A 24,657-nucleotide genomic window follows, 5' to 3' on the forward strand; every position below is an offset into this window, starting at 1 on the left:
AAGGTTCAAAAGGTTAGAAATTTTATCATATCTGGAAGAAGGATATAGCAATACCACTTATATACATACTGTCCCATAGTGCTTTTACAGTAGTCTCTGGGCATTTTACGATATCAGCAGATTGCCCCCCAACAATCTGAGTCCTCATTTTATCAACTTTGGAAGAATGGAAGGCCAAATCAATCTTGAGCCCTGTCTGAATCAAATTTCAGGCGGTAGGCAGAGTTTTCTGCAATACTGCATTCTAACCATTGTGCCACCAGGGCTTATGGAGATGAAATACCTTTCAACTATTTTTGTTTGTTTCGTGGGGAAGGACTCATTCAAAGTAACTTTAGAGGAATTCTCATCTGCTTGTTTGATAGAGAAATATTTATTTGCTGGAATTCCATTTATTTTCTTCTAAAAAAACCCTCATTATCTCTAAATGTTTCACTACATTCACCTTTCCTACTGTAATTATCTGAGCCATTAGATGAAGGTGAAGCAATACCTGAAGGAAAAAGACAATTCCCTGTACATCTCCACCCCGGACCACCCCAACGATGCCCTTGAAGTGATGTCCCGGTGCCTGGAGGCTGTATGGATCTAGACGGGGAGAAACAGGCTCAGGCTCAACTCATCCAAGACCGAGTGGCTGTGGTTTCTGATGTCCCGATATAGTCAGCTGGTGCCATTGCTGACTATTGGGGGCGAATCATTGGCCCCCATGGAAAGGGCTCGCAACTTGGGTGTCCTCCTGGATTCATGGCTGTCTTTAGAAGAGCACTTGACGGCCGTGACTGGGAAGATTTTTCATCAGGTTCGCTTGATCCGCCAATTGCATCCCTTTCTAGATTGGGACTCCCTACACACAGTCACTCATGCCCTCGTCACCTCTAGTCTGGACAATTGTAATGCTCTCTACATGGGGCTCCCCTTGAGGTGCACTCGGAGCTCCAACTGGCGCAGAGTGCGGCTGCGCAGGTGGTTATGGGAACAATGTGGAGATCCCATGTAACACCTCTCCTGCGCGAGCTGCACTGGCTCCCGGTTGTCTTCCGGGTGCGCTTCAAGGTTTTGGTTATCACCTTTAAAGCGCTCCATGGCTTAGGACCTGGTTATCTACGGGACCGCCTGCTACCACCAATAGCCTCCCACTGGCCAGTACGTTCCCATAGAGAGGGACTCCTCCGGGTGCCATCGGCCAAACAATGTCAACTGGCGGCCCCTAGGGGGAGAGCCTTCTCTGTGGTGGCACCTACGATCTGGAACAAGCTCCCCCCGGAGATACGGAGGATCCCGGATCTGCGCACCTTCCGTCGCACGCGCAAGACTTTCTTGTTTCATCAAGTTGGCCTGGCCTAAATTTTCTCTCCTTTTAAATGTAAATTTTAATTTGTTGTTAAATTATTGGGTATTTTAAATTTGTCTCAGCCAAATTATTTAATTCGTTTTTATTCAATTTTAAATTTTTGTATTTATGTGTTTTATTCTGTGGCTGTTCACCACCCTGAGTCCTTCAGGAGTAGGGCGGTATAGAAATCCAATAAAATAAATAAATAAATGAAAAAAGTGTATGCAAAATAATTCTTTATTGTATTAAAAATCCTGTTATGTTTTGAGAAAATACTTCCTCACTGAAAGACACAAAATATTGCATTTACAATATATTTTTGTATATTATAGTTGTAAATATACCTGGAAAATACCTAAAATATAATATATGTTAATATATATTAATATATGAAGAAACATTATGTATATATGACTAAAAAATAAAAGTACATAAAGTATTCAAAAGTTAGGAAAGTGAATACTTCATAAATGATTCCCAATATTCTAAGTCATAGAGGAACAAAGGTACACATAGTAGAGCATAAATCTTTGGAATGCTTGAAAATATTGAAAGAAAATTCTCATTAAAAAAAACCATCAGCAGGATTATTAAAAATTCAAACAATTCCTTTTATTTTATGTTATTTTATTTTTTAAATTATCAGGAAAAAAAAACCAAGGAAAATATAATTCTACACATAAGTGCATCTCTGAATTACTCATCTTTCTTCCAATTACTTGAACAATTTTTTTCTTTTGTTCTTTTATAACTTCTTTAGAATATAACTGATTCATAAAGTGAATAGTTTTCTATAAATATTTTTTCAAATACTTCTCTAAGAATAGCTTGAATTCATGTTTCTTCATCTTCTTAGCTCCCCCTTGTGGTTAAAGAATCATTTTTTAAAAAATAAATCAATTAATAGTTTCTAGCCAAACAGAGTTCATAAAAGTCATGAAGTTTCATAGCAGAAAAATCCAAAGCCATAGTCCATGGCTACAGATCATTAAAAATAGTAAAATAAAACCACAACTTTCTATCTTTGGGTTTCTCCATCAAAGTTTTAAAAAAAAGATTATTCACACTTCCTTATTTTAGCTTGCTTCCAGCAACTCTCTCCCTTATGGTTTAACAATAAAGATAACAGACTCTGACTAAATAGAGCTTCTTTCAGATAATAAAGACAATATCATAAAATATTGTAAATGGCTATTTACATATTGTCTGTTTGAAAAATAATGTCTGTTTTTTCAACAACAAAGTTTATATAGTAAAATTTAGAAGAAACAGGATTGCATATTTGGAGAATATACTGTGTAAGATTTAGAGTGTCTCACTCCTTAATAGCTTCATTATCTGAAATGAAAATGAGTATAAATTGCCTGAAAATGTATATTGTAAGCATTGATCTCTCAAAGTAAAGCACATAATATTTATTTATTTACTAAATAAAATAAAAAATATCTAATGAAAGAAATAAAAGCTTTCCACAAAAGTATTTGCCTGGTTGTCAAGGTAACCTGTTCCTTGCCTTCATTAATTTTCTTAAGGCATCCTTCACTTCCTTGTTTCTCAGACTATAGATCATAGGATTCAACATTGGGATGATAATGGAATACAGCAAGGCAACCATCTTGTCTATATTTTCTATGTGGTTGGATTTTGGATGTAGATACATTGCACTGGCAGAGCCATAAAATAAGGTGACCACAATGAGATGTGATGAGCAAGTGGAAACTGCTTTATTTTGACTTCTAACTGATGGCATATTTACTATAGTGAAAAAGATACGGATATAAGAAACCAACACCAGAAGAAAGGGGGACAGTGTGATTAGCACACTTAGGGCAAGGATGGATATCTCATTCCTTGTAGTATCAGTGCAAGCCAACCTCAGCAGTGGTGGAATATCACAGAAGAAGTGATCAATCTGGTTGGGGCCACAATAGGGCAAAGAAAATATCCAAACTACGTTGCCAAGTGGCATTACAATTCCACAGATCCAAGCAGCAATGGCCATTCGAGCACAAACATTTTGGTTCATAACCAGGACATAATGTAATGGGAAGCATATCGCCATACAGCGGTCATATGCCATGGCAGCCAACAGGTAGCATTCCACTGTTCCAAGAGAAAGAAGAAAATACATCTGGGTAGCACAACCTATGAAGGAGATAGTTTTTGATTCAGATATAATATTCACTAATATCTTAGGGAGAGTTACTGAAGTGTACAAAATTTCTAGAAAAGACAAGATTCTCAAAAAGAAGTACATGGGTGTTTGAAGGGCTAAATCAATAAAAGTTAGGGTTATAATCAATCCATTTCCCAAAAGTGTCAGTGTATACACAGTAAAGAACCCAGCAAACAGTAACACTTGCATTCCAGAATTATTGGTATATTCAAGGAAGATAAAACCGGGTCTCAGGGTTTGATTTATCAGACTGTAGCCCCCGATAAAAATCATCTGAGGGAGAAAATGAAAAAAAAAAAAGACAAATGAAAATTCTCATTGTGGAGAAGTTCACGAGTTACTTCTTTATTTTTTTCCATTTCTTTTCGTTTTTGTTTCCTTTTATTTTGCACTTTGTATTTTTTCTATTTTTTTCTATTAGTTTATATTAGTTTTTGTATTGTTAAATCAATAAATGTATTAAAAATGAAAATCATCTTGCATTCTAATCTAGTGATAAGTGTATACAATGTTTAGATTTGTAACTATTGTAAACATACATTCTGTTTGAATTGTCTTTTTTTCCAAATATTCAATGCATGATTGAAGGTAGTCCATAAATGTCTGTAATTAAAATGTAAAATAAATATCTATGGTTGTCCTCAAACAGTGCTTGTTTTAAGCTAACAATTGTTCAATGGAAATATATCTAAAGAATCACGATTCTTTATTTCTTCTTCTCTATAGTGGAGAAAAATCTTTCCTTCAATTTATATTTTTAAAAAAGAGCTTTCACTCCAAGTCAACAAAATACAATTTTAAAAAAGGTTTACCTCTAAAACAGTTATTAACTTTTATTCTGATTCACTGGCTGTAAATGCCTTTTCGTAAAGAGGTATATTCTTTGTCTTGTTGGTACAGAGTTGTTATGATGGTTGTATATTCCTTCTGGTGTAATAGAGAATAAGTTTCTGAGCAGAAAAACAGATGATACTGCTACATAATGGACTACTTGTTTAGTAGTTAGTAATGAGTTTGTGTTCTCATTAAAATTTATGGAAATCTACAGACTCTAACTTGTTATGAAAAATAATGAGCAAAATTGAAAATACACACAGTAGGTATTGCAATAGGGAATTAAGACTATTAAATGGACTACCTAAAATATAGTTTCTTGTGAAATCAAATGGCTTCAAAGATTGACAAGGAATTTTCTTTGGTTGAAAAGTGAAAGTTCCCAGTCTTCTATCGCCTACAATGAACTGATAGTGCTTTTAACTACTTATACTCTCACTTAAGATAATTTTTACAAATTATTTCTTTTGTTTTTGTTTCAGTTATTCTTTAAATAACTAGGCTCTATAGGCATATGTACATACACATGAAAGTATGCACATATAAGAATACAGTATAAGAGAAGAAGCCAGACTGATTGAATCATTATGTAGACAACTGTCTCATGTTTTCACAATGTTGAAAAAGACCATTTCAACCATTCATACTGGACCATCCTCAGCCTCTGGCTCTTAATCTTTGCATATTGGAATATGCTGTCCCTCTGTTTATCTTGTTTCAATGTCAAATTGCTCTTGATATTAGAATGGTCATTTGTAATCTTCAGTTGATGTTCCTTACCATACATTCATTAGTCCTCATCCTGTAATGATTGTCTTGGTCTTATAGTCATAAATCCTGTCTGGGATATCAGATATACAGAGGTTATCATATCATTTCATAGCTTTAAAGGTTAAATATCAGTTTACACCAATTAATCCATCTTTTCTTCATTGGATATGCAGTAATGGCATAAGACTCTCTCCACTGTCGTGGGAGGACAGTGGAGTCCAGTTTCCCACTTCTTTAAGTTTGCTGCCTTCCGTCCTCAGGACTTTTAGACTCTATGAAACCTGCCAGAGGTCATTATCACCTCTTCCGTTTGTGAATGTACTCGACCGCTGAACTTCTTGCACTGCGAGACTCCCCCTTCTTGCAGGCCTGGCCCTCCACATTATTGAGGGCGTACCTCGATGATGGGTTTTGGAATCCAGAGAGGTGGCATGCCGCAAAGAGGGGGTTGAGGGGCTTTTTATCTAAATTTTTAGTTAATCTTTTAAGGGGTTCCAGGAGCGGGGAGGGTTGGATTAGAAATCGGGTTGTGGGTATGGGGGAAAACCCACTAAGGGGAGAGTCGGGTCTGGCTATGAAGTGCGGTGTGGGAGGTGGGGGGGCCGGGGTCGAGGGGGGGTAAGAGCTTATCCAGATAATGTTTTTAACATCAATTCTGTGAGTGGGAAGGGCAGATATGGCGGGAGCAGGGGGCCATATCATGTTAGGGGAGCTTGCGCTCGCTGTCTATGAGCAGTAGCGTGCTCCAGCCCCCAAGGCTCCATCCGTTCCCCGGGTTGCTCAGTTCCTCAGGGCCCAGGCTTTTGGCTGATGCAGTGCAATGCCAGGTCTGTAGTAAATAAGCCCCCCCTCATCGGTGATCTCGTTCAGGAGGGGGAAGCAGACCTGGCAGGTATTACGGAGACCAGGTTGGGCCCAGACGGGGGGTCCCCCTTGTTGAAATGTGCCCACCAGGTTTCCATGCATTTCATCAGCCGAGGTCACAGGGGAGGGGAAGGGGGGTAGCAGTTATCATTAAAGAAGGTCTTAGACCGAGGGAGGCCACTGTCCCTCAGATGGCCGGCTGTAAGTCCCTCCTTGTGAAGTGGGGTCATGGGATTCAGATGGGTGTGCTGATCCCTGCCATGTGGCAGCAGCCCTGCCTGAGCTACTTAACGTCATTGCCGAGGTGGCAGTTGATACCCCTAGACTTATGATCATGGGGGATTTCAACCTGCCATCCGTGGGTGAGACGTCTGAGTTGGCTTGGGAGTTCATGGCTTCCATGACAGCTATGGACCTGACCCAGCTAATTCATGGTCTACCCACACGGGGAGAAACACGCTGGACTTGGTTTTTGTCTCTGGACAGTGGTTGAGTGATCTTGAGATAGGGGATATAGTCACCGAGCCCTTGTCATGGTCAGATCACTCTCTCCTTCACCTTGACTTTCGAACCGCTGCACCCTGCCACAGGGAGGTGGAGCCGGTAAGATGGTTCCGCCCCAGGTGCCTGATGGAACCTGATAGGTTCTAGATGGAGCTTGGGCCATTTCCTGAGGCTTTGGCACATGCCTCGACTGGAGAACTAGTGGCTGCTTGGGATAGGTCAGCCACTGGAGCTCTGGATCGGGTTGTGCCTTTGCAGCCTCTGACCTGGCGCCGATCTCACCTGGCTCCCTGGTTCACTGAAGAGCTGAGGGAGATGAAGCACCAGAAAAGATGCCTAGAGAGCAGTTGGAGGGCGAGCCTTTCCGAATCTGACCGGACACTGGTAAGATCTCATATTAGGAATTACCTAGTGGCGATAAAAGCAGAAAAATGTAATTATTTTGCTGCTCTTATTGCATCATCAGATAATCGCCCGGCCACCCAGTTTAGGGTGACCTGCTCCTTACTCCACCAGGGAGCGTGGGAGAACCCCTTGGAGGGTAGAGCCGAGGATTTTGTACAGTATCTGCATGACAAAATAACTCAGATTCGGGAAGATCTGGACTCTGACTGGGTAGGTTCAGGGGGGATGACTGGGGCAGGTCTTGAGAATGTTATCTGGGATGAGTTTGATCCTGTGACTCCTGATGATGTGGACAGGATTCTGGGTAGACTGGATGCGACCACATGTTTGTTGGACCCATGTCCCTCCTGGTTAGTGCTGGCTTCCCGGGAGGTGACGCGAGGCTGGCTCCAGGGGATTATAAATGCTTCATTGGGTGAGAGTGACTTCCCTGCCACCTTGAAAGAGGAGGTGGTGAGGCCCCTCCTCAAGAAGCCTTCCCTGGACCCAGCAGTGTTGTCAAATTATCGTCCAGTCTCCAACCTTCGCTTTGTGGTGAAGGTTGTTGAGAGTGTGGTTGCGCGACAGCTCCCCCAGCACCTGGATGAAATGGCATATATGGATCCATTCCAGTCGGGCTTCAGGCCTGGGTACAGCATGGAAACGGCATTGGTCACATTGGTGGATGATCTCTGGAGGGCTCGGGATAGGGGTTGCTCCTCTGTCCTGGTCCTATTAGATCTCTCAGCGGCTTTTGATACCATCGACCATGGTATCATGCTGCACCGGTTGGAAGAGTTGGGGGTGGGAGGCACCGTGTTGCCGTGGTTCTCCTCCTTTCTCTCTGATAGGTCGTAGTCTGTGTTGGCAGGGGGGCAGAGGTCGAACCCAAGGCGCCTCATATGTGGGGTGTCTCAAGGATCGGTCCTCTTGCCCCTTCTGTTCAACATTTATGTAAAGCCGCTGGGTGAGATCATCCGTGGTTTCAGGGTGAAGTACCATCAGTACGCTGATGATACTCAGCTGTACATTTCCATCCCAGACCACCCCAATGATGCCCTTGAAGTGATGTCCCAGTGCCTGGAGGCCGTGCGGATCTGGATGGGAAGGAACAGGCTCAGGTTCAACCCGTCCAAGACTGAGTGGCTGTGGTTTTTGACATCCCAATATAGTCAGTTGGCACCATCACTGACTATTGGGGGCGAATTGCTGGTCCCCATGGAGAGGGCTAGCAACTTGGGCATCTCCTGGATTCACGGCTGTCTTTAGAAGAGCACTTGACGGCCATGACCGGGAGGATCTTTCATCAGATTCGCCTGATTCACCAGTTGCGTCCCTTTCTGGATTGGGACTCCCTACACACAGTCACTCATGCCGTCGTTACCTACCGCCTGGACTATTGTAACGCTCTCTACATGGGGCTCCCATTAAGGAGCACCCGGAGGCTCCAACTGGCGCAGAGTGCGGCCGCGCGGGTAGTTATGGGAGCAACATGGCACTCCCGTGTGAGACCTCTCCTGCGCGAGCTGCACTGGCTCCCGGTGGTCTTCCGGGTGCGCTTCAAGGTTTTGGTTACCACCTTTAGAGCGCTCCATGGCTTAGGACCTGGCTACTTATGGGATCGCCTACTACCACAAACAGCCTCCCACCGGCTGGTACGCCTTTATAGAGAGGGCTTCTCCGGGTGCCATCGGCCAAATAATGTCAGCTGGCAGCCCCCAGGTGTGGGGGCACCTACTATCTGGAACGAGCTCCCCCCGGAGATACGGAGGATTTATGCACTTTCCGCCACACTCTCAAGATCTTTTTATTTCACCAGGCTGGTCTAGCCTAACCTTTCCCATTCTCTTTTTAATGTGAATTTTAATGTAAATTTTAATTTGTTCTTAACCTGGGGTTTTAAATTTGTCTTGGTCTAAATTGATTTAATTTGATTTTACTTCTGTTCTTAAATTTTTGTATTCTATGTGTTTTATCCTGTGCCTGTTCACCACCCTGAGTCCTTCCGGAGTAGGGCGGTATACAAATTAAATAAAATGAAAAAATGAAATGAAAAATTGGGTTTAGTTTCTGGTTTGCTCATCCTTCTCAGAATCTGTCCCATTTTACCTTAGCAAATAAAGAGAATGGTGATGTAAAGGTATGTGGAATGTCCTTGGAAGGCAGCTGGAAGAGCCACTAACTAGACAATGGTCTGATAAATGAAATCTGAGTGTGCAGAAAATGCAGGTATGGCAGATATCATAGGAGGGACTTCCTGGCTTCTTGGATTGTAAAGGTGAAGGTGAGAGATATAACCTTTCAGACTTGCAAGATTCTGTTACAGTAACATTACAGTAAAGTAGAGCTAGTACTAGAGCTAGTTCCTTGGGTGTGCTTCTTGTATGGAGTACTTACAATGCTGATAGGTAATGAGTTTTCCATACATTCCTCTGAACTGAACTGTCCAGCCATTTTCCTATAAAGTACCTCACTCATCAGAAAAGCTTATCCATTTACCTATACTGAAATAATATTCAATTCTGCATATTTTGTGATTCTAACATTTATAATAGATGCCTGTAAATCAATTATTCTACTATCATATTTATTAATGAAATGTTTAACATGCAACGGAATCTTCTTTACTCTAGGAGATATTACTTATAATACTGGAAATGTAGTCATTATGACTAGTAGTTGGAGATCTAACTCTATGTACTCCATTAAGTTCTCTGATTCCCTCTTTCAACTATGAAATCACCACTATTTGATCGTTTTTATTACTTCATTCGATGAATTAATGTTCCTTTTGTTTCCCACATTTAGATTTGGCAAATGCCACATTCTGGTATCCTGAACAGAGATGCACAACTTTTCCTTTTCCACTTCTTGTACTGCACTTGTATCATATTTCAAGAAGGATTCATTCTCCCTCTTTTGGAAATGAAAATATCCCCATTGGTCAAAAGGAGTTAGTAAATAATTAGCTTCTCAATTATTTGGAATGATTTTTTAAAAAAAACAAAGTACAACTTTTTCGTGCCTGCAACATCTTTCACTAAATCAAGCAGTAGAACTGACCCTAGAAAACCATGAGTCTATAATGAGAAAAAGCATGCAAAAGCCTAACCTTGCAGGTGACACTTTACACACTTGTTTCTTGATGTCTAATACAAGCATGTAAGTTTCAGCTTTTTTTTTTTAATTTGATTTATATGCCGCCCTTCTCCAGAGACTCAGGGCATCTTACAATGCGTTAAGCAATAGCCTTCATACTTTTGTATATTTATACAAAGTCATCTTATTGCCCCCACAAACTGGGTCCTCAATTTACCCACCTTAGAAAGGATGGAAGGCTGAGTCGACTTTGAGCCTGGTGAGAATTGAACTCGCAGTAATTGCAGGCAGCTGGATGTTAAATGCTGCCTTAGGAGGCATTAGCCTCCTACGCCATTCAGGCTCCTTTAAAAATTTATCTTTTTAAAGTTTTTTTAATCCATCTTTATTATTATTATTATTATTTTTAATTAATTTGATTTATATGCCGCCCTTCTCCGGAGACTCAGGGCGGCTTACAGTGCGTTAAGCAATAGCCTTCATACTTTTGTATATTTATACAAAGTCAGCTTATTGCCCCCACAAACTGGGTCCTCATTTAACCTACCTTAGAAAGGATGGAAGGCTGAGTCAACCTTGAGCCTTGGAGAGATTCGAACCAGCAGTAAATTGCAGGCAGCTGTGTTAATAACAGGGTGCTTTAAACCACTGTAGTACCAAGGCTCTTTTTAGAGTGTATTACCTGATACTCCTTTCTCCTTCTATTTGCCCATAACAACAATCCATTCAGGGGAATTAGATGGATACAAAGAGAGGCTGATCCAAAGGATTTCAGCCTAAAGCAGGACTGGAACTCATAGTCTTCTGGTTTCTAGCCTGGTGCCTTAACTAGTAAATCAAAAAAGGTTTTCTTAGTTATTCCAGTTTTAAAGTAAAATTATTCCTTTCCTTCAACTTTTCTTTTTGCTGTAGACACATCTAGGATATTTTGAAGACAGCCTGCCTGCCTGCCTGCCTGCCTGCCTGCCTGCCTGCCTGCCTGCCTGCCTGCCTCCCTCCCTTCTTCCTTTCTTTCTTTCTTTCTTTTTTTCTTTCTTTCTTTCTTTCTTTCTTTCTTTCTTTCTTTCTTTCTCTCTTTCTCTCTTTCTTTCTTTCTCCACAACAAAGAAAGATTATTTCAATTTCTATAAACTCAAAGAAGTTATAAAAAGTGTAATTATAAAGCACAGATATAATGTGTGTGTGTTAATAAGAACCTGATAACAGCTGATTAAGCTACTTAATGCTTGTAAATGATCTCCAAAGATACCTCATGTAATGACAATTATAATAGTCTAATAAAGTGATAATTAAGACATGAGCAACAATGCTAGATCCTGGATGAAAATTGGCATGTCAACTGAAGGCCCCTTCCCAACCAGCAGTAGCATTGTCCAGCAGGAATGTCAAATTGTGGATCTGCTTCTTTAGGAATATTATCATTTTACAACAAACAACCCAAAAGACATTAAGGAACCTCTGTTGGCAACATTGTGTTGTGGAGAAATGTTCCCTTTCTTCTAAGCTATTGATCATGTTTTCTAGGGTAATTCTATTTTATAACAAGTGAAAAGCTCTCCCAAACCAAGTTTTCCCCTTCTGTTTTCAGATTTTCAATTTATTCTCCAGGACAAATATTTGAAATAGCTCAAACAACAGTTGATTTAACAATGACAGTTAAATCTGTCATTGGAAAATTCTGATTCTGTCTCTCAATTGCTTCAGGGTGTTTGTGTTTCTAATATAAATTGTAAACATTAATATATATTAATGATATTTATTAGAGATATAAATTATTCAGAACTGAAGCAAACAAGTTTGGACAATCTTTCTGAAGAAGCTGTATGCTCCTTCTAAAAGCCACATATTTCCAGAGTTCATACAAAAGTCATATGAGTTCAGAGAAATGCATTGTCAAGATCTGTCTTTACTATCTTAATGCTTCTTTTCTTTGTGTATATTTTCTTTAACTTTCTCTCAATGGAAGGAAAAACAAAGTGAATCCCTAAATCACTTCTTTTAACTTGTCCCATAGTGAAACTATAAAAAAGGACAAATTCCTGGTCTTTCATTAGGCAGAAGAGAGCTTGATTTTAGAAAAACATTTTATGCAGGCATACAGTTCTGTATCAGATCTGTCCATATTCATGTCAGAATCATCTACTTATAATCATATATACACAAGAATACATTTATGTTCAAGAACATAGAAGTCTGAACTATTCCTATTTATTGCAAGTCTTATATGGAGGTGTTATAATTGTGTAGGCAATTATATGTGATAGAGAAGTCTGATTAAGTCCATTTAACCTGTTTGAATTAGAATGAATATGAGAAATATATCTTTGGGAGATTAAACAGTTTAATTTTCTATTTCTGAAAAGAGAAAAGATTGACATGGTAATGCTAATCTGCAAGCACAAGGATATTTTTCATTAGTAAGTCGCCTTGACTTGATTTGTTTTTAATCACTGAAACTGTAAACCTTAACTGATAGACCTCCTGTTATTTTAAACTTTTTATTCATATGTATGTAGTCATTATCTTTCCATATAAAAAGTGTAATAAGAACAAAAGTAACATGCTTCTCATTGTATCCATTGTGTCTCCTGTCTCCATTTTAATCATTTTCACAGGGGCTTCTTCAAGTAGCAAATACTCAGTAGCTGTAAAGTAAATCCTCAGATTCACAGATAGTTATATAAGACATTGATAGACAGACAGAAAGACAGACAGACATGGTAGGTAGATAGGTAGGGCTGATGGATAGTGTTGGACCTGCCACAACTTAAACCTCTAAATAGAAATTATCCTTGGTGCCATTTGTTGAGAAAGACATAGCTTTTTAGAGATCAAGTATATTACACAACTGAAAATCACATGCCAAAATCCCTAAATTCTACTTTTTCCTCCATTAAATGTCTCTTATTGCTCAACCCAGTATAACCAATCAGGTTCAGGTAAGATGTTTTCTTAATAGCCACTTCAAGTGCAATTTAGTATGCAGCTCCCTCCTTCTTCCAGCTGGGTGACCTTGAGGCAGTGTCTCAAGGAGATACAGCACTTACTTTCATTTCCCAAAGCATTCCAAACTTCATAACTGCCCACCCTCCCAGAGTTCATGGCAGTCTGTTACCATATAGCAGCAAAACACACACAAACATAAGGTGGCAAAGCACACACAAACATAAGGTGGCTGATAGACAGACAGATAGAAACAAACAGACAGACAAACAGAGCAAGCCATGAGTTATAGTCAAATAAATAGGAAAGGATCTGTAAATTGTATTAAATCAAAGTGCTGTTGAAATATTCCATGGTATTCCTATGGGAAGTACCAATGGACATTAATTGAAAGAAACTAAATTTATTCCTCATTCTGTATACTGTTGCTTTCAATATAACTCTTTCTCCTCTTTCTGTTTTACTATTAGTGAAACTGTCTGGAACTCTTTGTAGAAATTGAACTATAATCACTAAACATCAATAATTTTTACACTGCATGAGTATTTGAAAACTACATTCAAATTTTAAGAAAAGCTCGGCTTTTCACTGGTAAGTATTTCTCTTCAGACCATATTCTGCCAAGATTTTTAAAATTCTTTTTATATATCTTGCTAGCTATTTTTACTGTTTAAAACAAGGAGATTCTATATGTGTCAAAATATATGGAATGCATTTTAAATGTAGCATTTATATCAGCATGTAGATAATATAAAACTGTGTAAGAACTACATATCCTGAGCTGAGCTAGCACTAGAATTAATGAATAAGGTAAAAGAGAACTCAGTGAAAACAGTCATGTTGCTTATAATGATAGAGATATATGTCAATACCTTTAGTTATAAAAAACACAAATTATCATATATTTGCAGATCTTAGGAGCAAAACATACTCAGAAATATGCACATTTGTGCCTGTAAACATCTTTATTTCTTTTTCTGGTCATAGGTTTTCAAATGTTTAGTTGTTCAAAAAACATTCCAATTTTCTCTTAATACCTTTACATTATTGATACATGCAAGTGAATGCATTTTTGTATCTCTTTCATTTAAACATAAGAGATATTAATTCTGAAACCTATGTAACAGGGAATGGAAACAGGAAAATTGTATAATAAATGTTTTTTTTCCTATATAATCTAACAAAAGAATAAATCTGAAGCAAAATATTCAGCTGAATTGATTATTAGTTTTAATTTTAGATTAAAAAAACATGAACATATTGAAGTACACTATTCAATTCATTTCCTTATTGGCAATCAAATAATTCCCTCCTTTTTAATTTAATGTTTGACTTGTTTCAAATACAGATTCATTTCACCCCTTAAAATTAAGCTAGTTTTAAGTCAGTATTGTAGCTTCTGCTTGTTCTTCTTTCTATTTCCCCTTATTATTTTTTTCCAATATATTTCCCCTCTGATGTAATGGATTCTGTACATGGATTTTGAATGTATATGTGCATTTCAAACTCAGAAGAATTTAAACAATTAAATAAAATAAATTAAATTTGTTTCAGATTAGAAAAGTACAAATTATATGTTTACAATTAAAATGTGAACACCATAGGTAAGGTTCTGATATTTGTATGAAATTAACATTGATGATTCTCTTTTTGTCATAAATGTAAGAAATGACCAAGTCCTAAATATAAATGTATTTTCCTTGTTGCCTTCCTGCTTTCTTCCATACAGGAAAAGCACTCAAAAATTATGAATGAGAATCGTACCACTCCTACTGAATTTGTACTCCTTGGAATTTCCGAAAGAACTGATTTACAAGCTTTGCTTTTTGCTGTTTTCCTGATAATCTACTTTTTTATCCTGATGGGAAACATGCTAGTTTTTGTGGCCACTGTTTCTAGTCAGGCTCTATACACTCCCATGTATTTTTTCCTTAGGCATTTATCTTTCTTGGATATCTGTTATACATCTGTCATTCTGCCTCAAATGCTTGTACACTTCATAACAAAGAGGAAGACTATCTCATTCTTGGGGTGTGCCATGCAGATGTTCTTTTATATTTTCCTGGGAACTGCTGTGTGTTACCTCCTGGCTGTAATGGCATATGATCGTTACTTAGCAATTTGTCATCCCTTGCATTATATGAGACTCATGACCAGGAGAACCTGTTTCCTCTTTGTCTCTGGGTGCTGGGTCACTGGTCTGTTTGTATCTCTATTACAGACATGGTTGATATTTTCTCTACCCTTATGTAATTCTAATGTTATTAATCACTTCTTCTGTGATATCTCTCCACTGATGAGACTGAATTACCCAAGCAATTTTATAAATAATGTGGAAAATATTTTAGCTGTATTCCTGGTTCTTATCACCCCATTTGTATTCATCCTGGTTTCCTATATTTTGATTATTACTACCGTCTCAAAGCTTACTGAACCAGCTGGAAGGCAAAGGGCCTTAGGCACATGTTCTTCACATATGGTCTCTGTTATCTTCTTTTATTGCACAGCTATGTTTGCTTACTTAAGTCCCAAGTTTGACCATTCTGATTCTTTAGTCAAGCTCCTCTCTCTCATCTATACAATGGCCCCTGCAATGTTTAATCCTGTTATCTACAGTCTAAGGAACAAACCAGTAAAAGAGGCCATAAAAGGAATACTAGCAAAATTCTGCACGAGTATGAAACATTATTTTTGTTGATTTTGTAGACAATTCCTTCAAAAAATAGCCTTACCCATCCAATTTTTAAATTATTGTTGCCATTGTTACAATTAGGTAGATGATGTTGATGATGATGATGATGATGACATACTGTCTTTTAAACCGTACAATCTGTATTTGTATATCTCACGATGCCTTGTTTTTCAAAGTTTTCTTAAAGCCTAGTCTGTTACATAAAAAAAAAAAAAAGGAAGATGCTTGTACCAATTGAAAGATCACATTTATTATAGCAGACGCTTACTTTAATGCAATGTCATCTGGGAAGCCAAATTTCTCTATATCCAACTTTAGATCCACATGCAAGTCAACAATAGATATCTGCATGATCTGAGTTATAATAGTTTTTATTCCAAAATATTTTAAAAGCTGCAAGAAATTACTTTGTGTGGCTTATTGTGTGGGCGTGGCTTGGAGGCCATGTGACTGGGTGGGCGTGGCTAGCTGGTCATGTGACTGGGTGGCCATGGCTATGTGTATAGGGACTACTCAGAGGGCTGAAAAGTCATTTCTGACAGGTCCTCACACTTTTGACTGGTCCTCACACTTATGACCATCCTCACATTTATGCCCGTGCAGTATTCTTAACAACCATGTCACTCATTTCACAACTGCTTCTCTTCACCATGGTGACAAGATAGGGCAAAAATGTAAAATGTGAGGACAGTCGTAAGTTCGAGGACTGGTCAAAAGTGTGAGGACCAGTCAAAAATAACTTTTTCAGCTCTCTGAGTAGTCCATATGCACAAAAGGACTAACCAGAGGGCTGAAAAAAGTCATTTCTGACAGGTCCTCGCACTTTTGACTGGTCCTCACACTTATGACCATCCTCATATTTATGCCCATGCAGCATTCTTAACAACCATGTCACTCATTTCACAACTGCTTCTCTTCACCATGATGACAAGATAGGGCAAAAATGTAAAATGTGAGGACAGTCATAAGTTCAAGGACTGGTCAAAAGTGTGAGGACCAGTCAAAAATAACTTTTTCAGCCCTCTGAGTAGTCCATATGCATAAAAGGATACAGCAATAGAGAGGGATGAAGGAATGGAAATTAGAGTAGGAGTGAGGGTAAGAGAGGGAGGAAGAGAGGAGGAGAAGGAGAAAGGAAGAGGAAGTAGGGAGGAGAAAAAGAGGGTGGGGGGAAGAGAAAGTAAGAAGGAAAGAAAAGAGAGTGGTGGTAGGTTTGAGGAGAAAGATTGCTGTACAATAAAAAAGATGAAAGGGAAGAAAGCCAACCCCAAGCAAATATAAAGATATTAAGATTAAGAATGAATTGTTAAACTTTAAAGAATAAAAGAGAACAAATATGAATAAATAACAATAATTAGAAACACACATACAAACATACAATGTATTTTCTTTGAACAGAATATTTGGCTGGTTCACAAATTTAAACAGCGTTTAGTCATTTCAATTAAATTTACAATTTCTATATTTCCTTTTTGCCATATTTATTCCTCATCTATTTTTTTTAAAAAAACAATATTACCCTTCATCCTCATCTCTAATCTTAATCAAATTCAATTTTTCCCTTCTATTCTATATTATACCCCTTCCCATTGTCATCTATTTTTATATCCATCCTCACATTGGTTAATTATGTAATTATGTAATACAGTTGTTTAATACAAATTCAACATTTTAATATAAATCAATTAGTTATATAACTATCTTTTTTGTATATTAATCAATATGAACATGAATATTCCAATTATTTCCATGCAATCCAATTTCTTACAAATCAATTAATTATATTTACCAATAATAATAAACCAAATAATTTCCCCCATATATTCCTCCAAACCACAACTTAACCATTTCTGCTTTCAACACAATATACAATTATTAATAGTATCTCAATTATTACAATTCCCTAGTTAAATAGAGCTTTTTTTCTTTTGTGTTTTAAAATCTTGAACTCTCCTCTTTTGCCCAAAATTTCCCATTGTTTGCAGTTTTGTACCTACCTTTTTTGGTGAGGAAAAAGAAAAAGAAAAAGAAAGAAATCTCTCTCTGCCTCATTTTGTCACGTTGCAGGTTTAGTTTCGCTTTCGCCTTTGTTTTCAGTATAGCTAGGGGGAAAAAAATCTGCTCCAGGAACTTTTTGCAGCTTTTTGCAGCTAATTAACCTAGCGGAAGCTGTTAACAGGGGCTGTTTTTTCTATTTTTGCAGGCATGGGTCTATTCATTTTTTTTTAACACTGATCAGCTGTAGGTCGGCCCTTTGAAGCCGCGGCAAGAGTTTAAAGAGTTTTTTTTTCCCTCTAGCCATCAGCGGGGATTCAGGAGGCAGCCGGGACTCAGGAGGCAGAATGAAAAATCAGGACTTTTTTAAAACGCCGCAGGATGCGGGACAAATTGCTCAAAAGCGGGACTGTCCCGCCAAAAGTGGGACGTCTGGTCACCTTAAGTATAATTCAAATGCAAATCAAACATATTTTCTTCAAGTTTGTTGTTTCTATGGTGTTTTATTTATAGGAAAGCAATGTTTAAGTGCACCTACAACAATGCTAGTGATGTAAGCAGACACATAATAATTTCAAGCAGAGGTTTTGCTTTTTTGCTTTGTTTATAATGATGCACAGCAATATAATAAAGATAATTGGAAGATGAAGTGCAGTTCTTTTCTTCTGGATTTAGAACTCTCCAACTTATGTCTGAATTCCAGATGGATAAAGTGCACATAAAAATAATTCTAGGGACATGAAAAAAGAAGAAAAAGAGTCTCAGTAGCAAACATCATTTTATAATTGCAGGAAATACATACAGTATTTATTTCTATTGTTATTGTCTTATACTATTTTCAAGTAACTATGAAAGGTTTGATGCATTTGCTAGTGGGCATCAAATGTGGTGTAACAAGTTGGAAGTGCCAAAGTGCCAAATAAGATATTTGACTCTTAATTTCCCCCCCCCCAAAAAAGGGAGGGGGAATAGCCTGAACTCAGGTATATGTTTTAAAAACATTTGAGTACAGAACAAAATTCAGTTCATAGCTAGCCTTCTTATTGAATGTTTAACTCTGAGATAGCAAAGTGTATGTATTGCTTTGGTGTAGGCCAGTGGTCCCCAACTTTTCTGGCCTGGGGATCCAGTGAGAGGGGGAAGGGGAGAGGGGATAGTTCTTTGCAAGTGATAGGCAGGTATGCACAAGCACGCATAACTCCATTTGTGTGAGCAGCCAGTGCATGTTAAGGGGGCTTGTGCGGCCTAGTTCTGAATAGGCCACAGCCCAATAATGGGCCATGGCCCAGGGGTTGGGCACCCTTGGAATAGGTTGATCACATGTTTCTGTAGTGCTCTGCAGAATCATTTTGCCTTGTTTTTGTCATACCACTTAGTTTTAAAAATAATAAAAACTTAATAACTCTGGTTTATTATTATGGGGAATATAAATCGAGGAAAACAAAATAAGCATAAATAAACAATAAATCATCCCTGCCACACTCTTTTTTTGTTTCTTTGTTATTGTTTATTTTGGTGCACTTCACCTTGCAACCAAACCTTAAAGTGGTTGTTAAAGCAACAAAAATCCTCAAAGCCTCCTCACCTTTGGTAAACTACAGCTGTAAGATATTCTTCTAATGATTAAGACATCAGGTTAAAAAGCAAGACACTATGACTTCAAGTTCCACCTTAGCCATGAAAGCCAGTTGAGTCTCCTTGGGCCAGACACTCTCTCTTAGCCCAACTTCCTTCACAGGGTTGTTGTCATGGAGAAAATAGAAGGGGAAAGTATTTTGAATATGTTGGCCATCTTGAATTACAGGTGAAACTTGAAAAAATAGAATATTGTGCAAAAGTTCATTTATTTCAGTAATGCAACTTAAAAGGTGAAACTAATATATGAGATAGACTCATTATATGCAAAGCGATATAGTTCAAGCCTTGATTTGTCATACTTTTGATGATTATGGCTTACAGCTCATGAAAACCTCAAATTCACAATCTCAGAAAATTAGAATATTACATGAAATCAATAAAACAAGGATTGTACATAGAACAATATTGGACCTCTGAAAAGTATAAGCATGCATATGTACTCAGTGCTTGGTTTGGGCCCCTTTTGCATCAATTACTGCCTCAATGCGGTGTGGCATAGATGTTATCAGCCTGTGGCACTGCTGAGGTGTTGTGGAAGACCAGGATGCTTCAATAGCGGCCTTCAGCTCTTCTGCATTGTTCAGTCTCATGTCTCTCATCTTTCTCTTGGCAATGCCCCATAGATTCTCTATGGGGTTCGGGTTAGGCGAGTTTGCTGGCCAATCAAGCACAGTAATCCCATGGTCATTGAACCAGGTTTTGGTACTTTTGGCAGTGTGGGCAGGTGCCAAGTCCTGCTGGAAAATGAAGTCAGCATCCCCATAAAGCTCTGTGGAAGTCTGTGGAAGGAAGCTCCAAAATCTCCTGGTAGACGGCTGCATTGATCCTGGACTTAATGAAGCACAGTGGACCAACACCAGCAGATGACATGGCTCCCCAAATCAACACAGACTATGGAAACTTCACACTGGACTTCAAGCATCTTGCATGCGTGCCTCTCCATTCTTCCTCCAGACTCTGGGTCCTTGATTTCCAAATGAGATGCAAAAGTTGCTCTCATCAGAAAAGAGGACTTTGGACCACTGAGCAACAGACCAGTTCTTTTTTTCTTTGGCCCAGGTAAGATGCTTCTGACGTTGTTTGTTGTTCAGGAGTGGCTTGACAAGAGGAATATGACATGTGAAGTCCATGTCCAGGATCCGTCTCTGTGTGGTAGCTCTTGATGCACTGACTCCAGCCTCAGTCCACTCCTTGTGAAAGTCCCCAACACTTTTGAATGGCCTTTTCCTGACAATCCTCTTCAGGCTGCAATCATTCCTGCTACTTGTGCACCTTTTTTCCCCACACTTTTCCCTTCCACATAACTTTCTATCAATGTGCTTTGATACAGCACTTTGGGAACATCTCACTTCTTTTGCAATTGCCTTTTGAGGTTTTCCCTCCTTATGAAGGGTGTCAATTATGGTTTTCTGCACAACCGTCAAGTCAGCAGTCTTTCCCATGATTGTGATTCCTACTGAACCAGACTGAGAGACCATTTAAAGGCTCAGGAACCCTTTGTAGGTGTTATAGCTTAATTAGCTGATTAGAGTGGAACACTTTGAGCCTAGAATATTGAACTTTTCACAATATTTTAATTTTCTAAGATTGTGAATTTGGGGTTTTCATGAGCTGTAAGCCATAATCATCAAAAGTATGACAAATCAAGGCTTGAACTATCTCGCTTTGCATGTAATGAGTCTATCTCATATATTAGTTTCACCTTTTAAGTTGCATTACTGAAATAAATGAACTTTTGCATGATTTTCTAATTTTTTGAGTTTCACCTGTATTTGACAACCAAAATCCATCAGTACTGGCTGACTATTGTTTGACACTGCTGCAAGATGCTATGGACACTGAGTACAATGAAAATCACCAGCAAAACACTTTTAGCCTTCTTGAACTTACACAGCATGTCAGAAACTGTATGTGTTTAAATACATTATTGTCATTAAAAGTTAATTTCATATTTCTTATGAGTTCTATGTGATATAGTCATTCTGAAATTACATTACTGTTCGCCAAAAGTTTTTTAGAAAGCAAAACTTTTGAAAAAAGTATATTGACCAGTGTTATTAAAGTAATGTTTCAAATAAATAAATAAATAAATAAATAAATAAATAAATAAATAAATAAATAAATAATAAATAAATTAATAAATAAATAAATAAATAATATGAGTCTTTCACTGTAGTGAATATATTGAAAGAATTTGAAAAATGTATTATATTTTTTTAAAAAAAAAATCCGGCACCTGGATTAAAGACAAAAATTAAGTATGTTAGGATATTTTTGGGAATTTTTTTTTCAGAATTCCAAAGGAATCATAAAATAGGAAAGAAGGATCTCATTAATCAGTATAAAAATGACATTTTTAAAGAAGTCCCTAGAACAAACCATTCTAGCATTAAGAATATTTAAAAATTCTGCTTCATATTTTGTATATAGGAAATTTATAATGTATTCTATATTTCTTTTATGCCGTTTACTGTGCAAATTTTCTCTTTTTCAAAGAGATATATTTTGTTTTGGCAATATTAAATTCTCATTTGGACTCTGCATCAGGGAATAAAAAACACTATCTACTTAGGGAGAAGACTTTTCTGCTGTATGAAGGGTTTGTTGATTATTTTGTAGTAAATTATGCCTTTCTAACCCTTACTACCTATCACAGCCAATGGAGGGGTGGGGGGGAGAAGTGTTTAAGAAGGCATATCAGAAATTCACACAAATACAGAATTAAAAGCTGCTTAAGGAGGTAGAAAGTATCAGAACGCTTTCTTTCAATTATTTTTACTGAAAGAGAAGTTTTAAGAGTGGACACTCCAAAGGAAAGTTAATTTAGCAGTTTAATTACCTTGCATTCAATTATTTGGTTACTCACATTATGAAAAGAATGTATTGAGATACTATTTCTAAGCTGCAGAAATTGTGGGAATATGTATGACACAAACTTGAAATAGGTGAGAAGATCTGAAGTTGATATGGGCAAACTGGATAAATACAGATTGGCTATGCAGTGCTTTGAGACTTATATGGAATTCATGTGGCATGGCAGTGGATAATGAAACAAAAGAAGATACAATCCTGAAGACTGAAGGAAATCAAGGCTTTAGTGCAATCCTGTGAAGGTCTACATTGAAATAAGTTTCAATGACTTAAGGAGGACTTTTCACCTAATTATGTGGATTCCAATATCATATAGACAATGGCAGAATATTCTAATAGATCTTTCTAAGTGGGACTGATATTAGATACATATTATTATCTTCATCTTTTCTATTTATCCTTTTGCACAACCCCTTCAAAGATGTAGGAGTTGAGTTTCCAAAAAGAAAGTTAAGGTTATCTGTACAAATTATCTGTTGAAGTTTAGCAATCACATATGATAAAAACTAAATAGAAAATTTCCTGAAATTTCTCTGGGGGAAGATGAACTTTTTAATATATTTTTCAAACGCAGGTTCTTTCTTTAATAATGTCATGAGGATCACTACTATAGAAAAAAAAAAAGAAAAAAATTTATCCTAATGATTGCTGTTATTTTTTTTTCACAAAGACAGATGTTTAGACTGAATTTGGCACTTTTATCAACTTATTGTAATCTTTCTAAGAATTTAGGATAGGCAGGTGTTGTTATTTGATCGTGTTAAAAGTATCAATGCAGGATGTAAACTGTTCCAAATAAAGTTGCTTTTACAATTGACTAATGTTGACTTGCCAATGTCAATGGTATTCTAGTAGTGCTCTGGTTTTGGGGATTGCACCCCAAGGCACACTATTAGTATTTGTTTGCTTTGCTTTCTTTTGCATGGTTGTTATATTTCTATTTGTACTTCTTTGTATTTTGTGTCTTTTTCCCAGTTTTTTCTCTTCGCTTCTCTTCTCTTCTCTTCTCTTCTCTTCTCTTCTCTTCTCTTCTCTTCTCTTCTCTTCCCATAACAATGATTTTTTTATTTGCAGGTAGTACATGTATGAGTAGTTCATCATCTGTCTAATAAGCAGAAATTGGTCCTGATACACCATAGATTTATCTAAAGTCCCAATTTTTAATATTACTAAGCCTGAGTATGATTTCACACATAACTGAATTAAATAAAATTACATTTTAATTTATTAAATTAACATATAGTTGCTTTTTTTTTTCCCAGGATGCATATAAAGAAAGAAAATGTTCTACAAAACAACACGGCACCAAACAAATTCATCCTTCTGGGTCTTTCTGAAGAATACCATATACAAAGCATACTTTTCTCCATTTTTCTGGGAATCTACATCAATGCTTTGACTGGAAATCTTCTAATCATTCTCCTTACATTGGTTGACCAAACCCTACAAACACCCATGTATTTTTTCCTAAGGAATCTATCCTTCCTTGAGATATGTTTCACATCAGCTATTGTCCCCAAGATGCTTCACAATTTCTGCTCAGGGAATAAATCCATCTCCTTTATGGGTTGTGCTCTGCAGAATTATTTTGCATTGTTTTTGGGTGGAACAGAATGTTTCCTCTTGGCCTCAATGGCTTATGATCGTTATGTTGCCATTTGCAAACCTCTGCACTACTCTGTCCTAATGGGGCAAAAAGTTTATACTAACTTAGCTGTAGCTTCTTGGTTAAGTGGATTTTTCATGTCCTTTGGCCATACAACTATGGTATTCACGATGCCCTTTTGTAATTCTAATGTTATCAATCATTATTTTTGTGATATTCCTCCATTACTGAAATTGGCTTGTGGGAACACGTTTAGAATTGAAATAACTGATTTTGTAGTTGTAGTGATTTTTGCAACTTTTCCTTTTCTTCTGATTTTAATGTCTTACTCTGGAATCATTGCTGCCATTTCAAAGATCTCATCCTCTGAGGGCCGGAAAAAGACCTTTTCCACTTGCTCCTCACATCTCATTGTTGTGACCTTATTCTTTGGTTCTGCTTGTATTAAGTATATGAAACCCAATTCCACTTATTTTCCAAATACAGACAAATACCTCTCCCTTTTTCATACAATCATTAGCCCTGCTTTAAACCCTGTCATATACAGTTTGAGGAACAAAGAAGTGAAAGGTGCCTTTATGAGATTCTGGGAAAGAACACCATTGGATTGATTTTTTGCATGTATTTTAAAATCTGTAGTTGTAGTTGTGAGTTTGTATCATGTGATTCCAAGAGTTATAACATTCTTTTAGAAAATTCCTGCAATGAAGAGGAATGAACAGTTCACTTAAATATGTAAGATCTCAAATTAGAAATAATTATTATAGAAAGAATGCGTAAAGTTTTGGTTATCCTACTAATATAATTCAACTATTTAATGTGAAAATTTGAAAATTACATAAAGAAATGTGTAAATCTGCCAAATCTTATTCACTTCTGTACATTGGATATACAGAAACTGCCTCACTCCAGGAGTCTGGAAAGAACCTATAAACATTTTTTTT

The 24,657-nt window shown here is 37.5% G+C and overlaps 3 protein-coding genes across 3 annotated transcripts; 2 read left to right on the plus strand and 1 right to left on the minus strand.

Annotated features, from left to right (window-relative positions):
* Positions 1-2,828: 2,828 nt before the first annotated feature.
* LOC132712394 (olfactory receptor 10A7-like) lies at positions 2,829-3,608 on the minus strand. Its single transcript, XM_060693609.2, has one exon. It carries the CDS (start codon positions 3,591-3,593, stop codon positions 2,829-2,831), a length of 765 nt encoding a protein of 254 aa, XP_060549592.2. The 5' UTR covers positions 3,594-3,608.
* Positions 3,609-14,658: 11,050 nt separating this feature from the next.
* On the plus strand, positions 14,659-15,801 carry LOC148114036 (olfactory receptor 10A7-like). The gene has a single exon (XM_087893651.1). It carries the CDS (start codon positions 14,659-14,661, stop codon positions 15,607-15,609), a length of 951 nt encoding a protein of 316 aa, XP_087749777.1. The 3' UTR covers positions 15,610-15,801.
* A 7,569-nt stretch (positions 15,802-23,370) lies between these two features.
* Positions 23,371-24,324, plus strand: LOC117668925 (olfactory receptor 10AG1-like). Its single transcript, XM_034422975.1, has one exon. It carries the CDS (start codon positions 23,371-23,373, stop codon positions 24,322-24,324), a length of 954 nt encoding a protein of 317 aa, XP_034278866.1.
* The last annotated feature ends 333 nt before the right edge of the window (positions 24,325-24,657 follow it).

Source organism: Pantherophis guttatus, chromosome 4, assembly GCF_059756535.1.
Source record: "Pantherophis guttatus breed Tessera chromosome 4, ASM5975653v1, whole genome shotgun sequence".
Classification (NCBI taxonomy): domain Eukaryota; kingdom Metazoa; phylum Chordata; class Lepidosauria; order Squamata; family Colubridae; genus Pantherophis; species Pantherophis guttatus.

Bases quoted from the DNA above. Each gene is read 5' to 3' on its own strand.
- LOC132712394 (XM_060693609.2), bottom strand. From the start codon at position 3,593: ATGTACTTCTTTTTGAGAATCTTGTCTTTTCTAGAAATTTTGTACACT.
- LOC148114036 (XM_087893651.1), top strand. From the start codon at position 14,659: ATGAATGAGAATCGTACCACTCCTACTGAATTTGTACTCCTTGGAATT.
- LOC117668925 (XM_034422975.1), top strand. From the start codon at position 23,371: ATGCATATAAAGAAAGAAAATGTTCTACAAAACAACACGGCACCAAAC.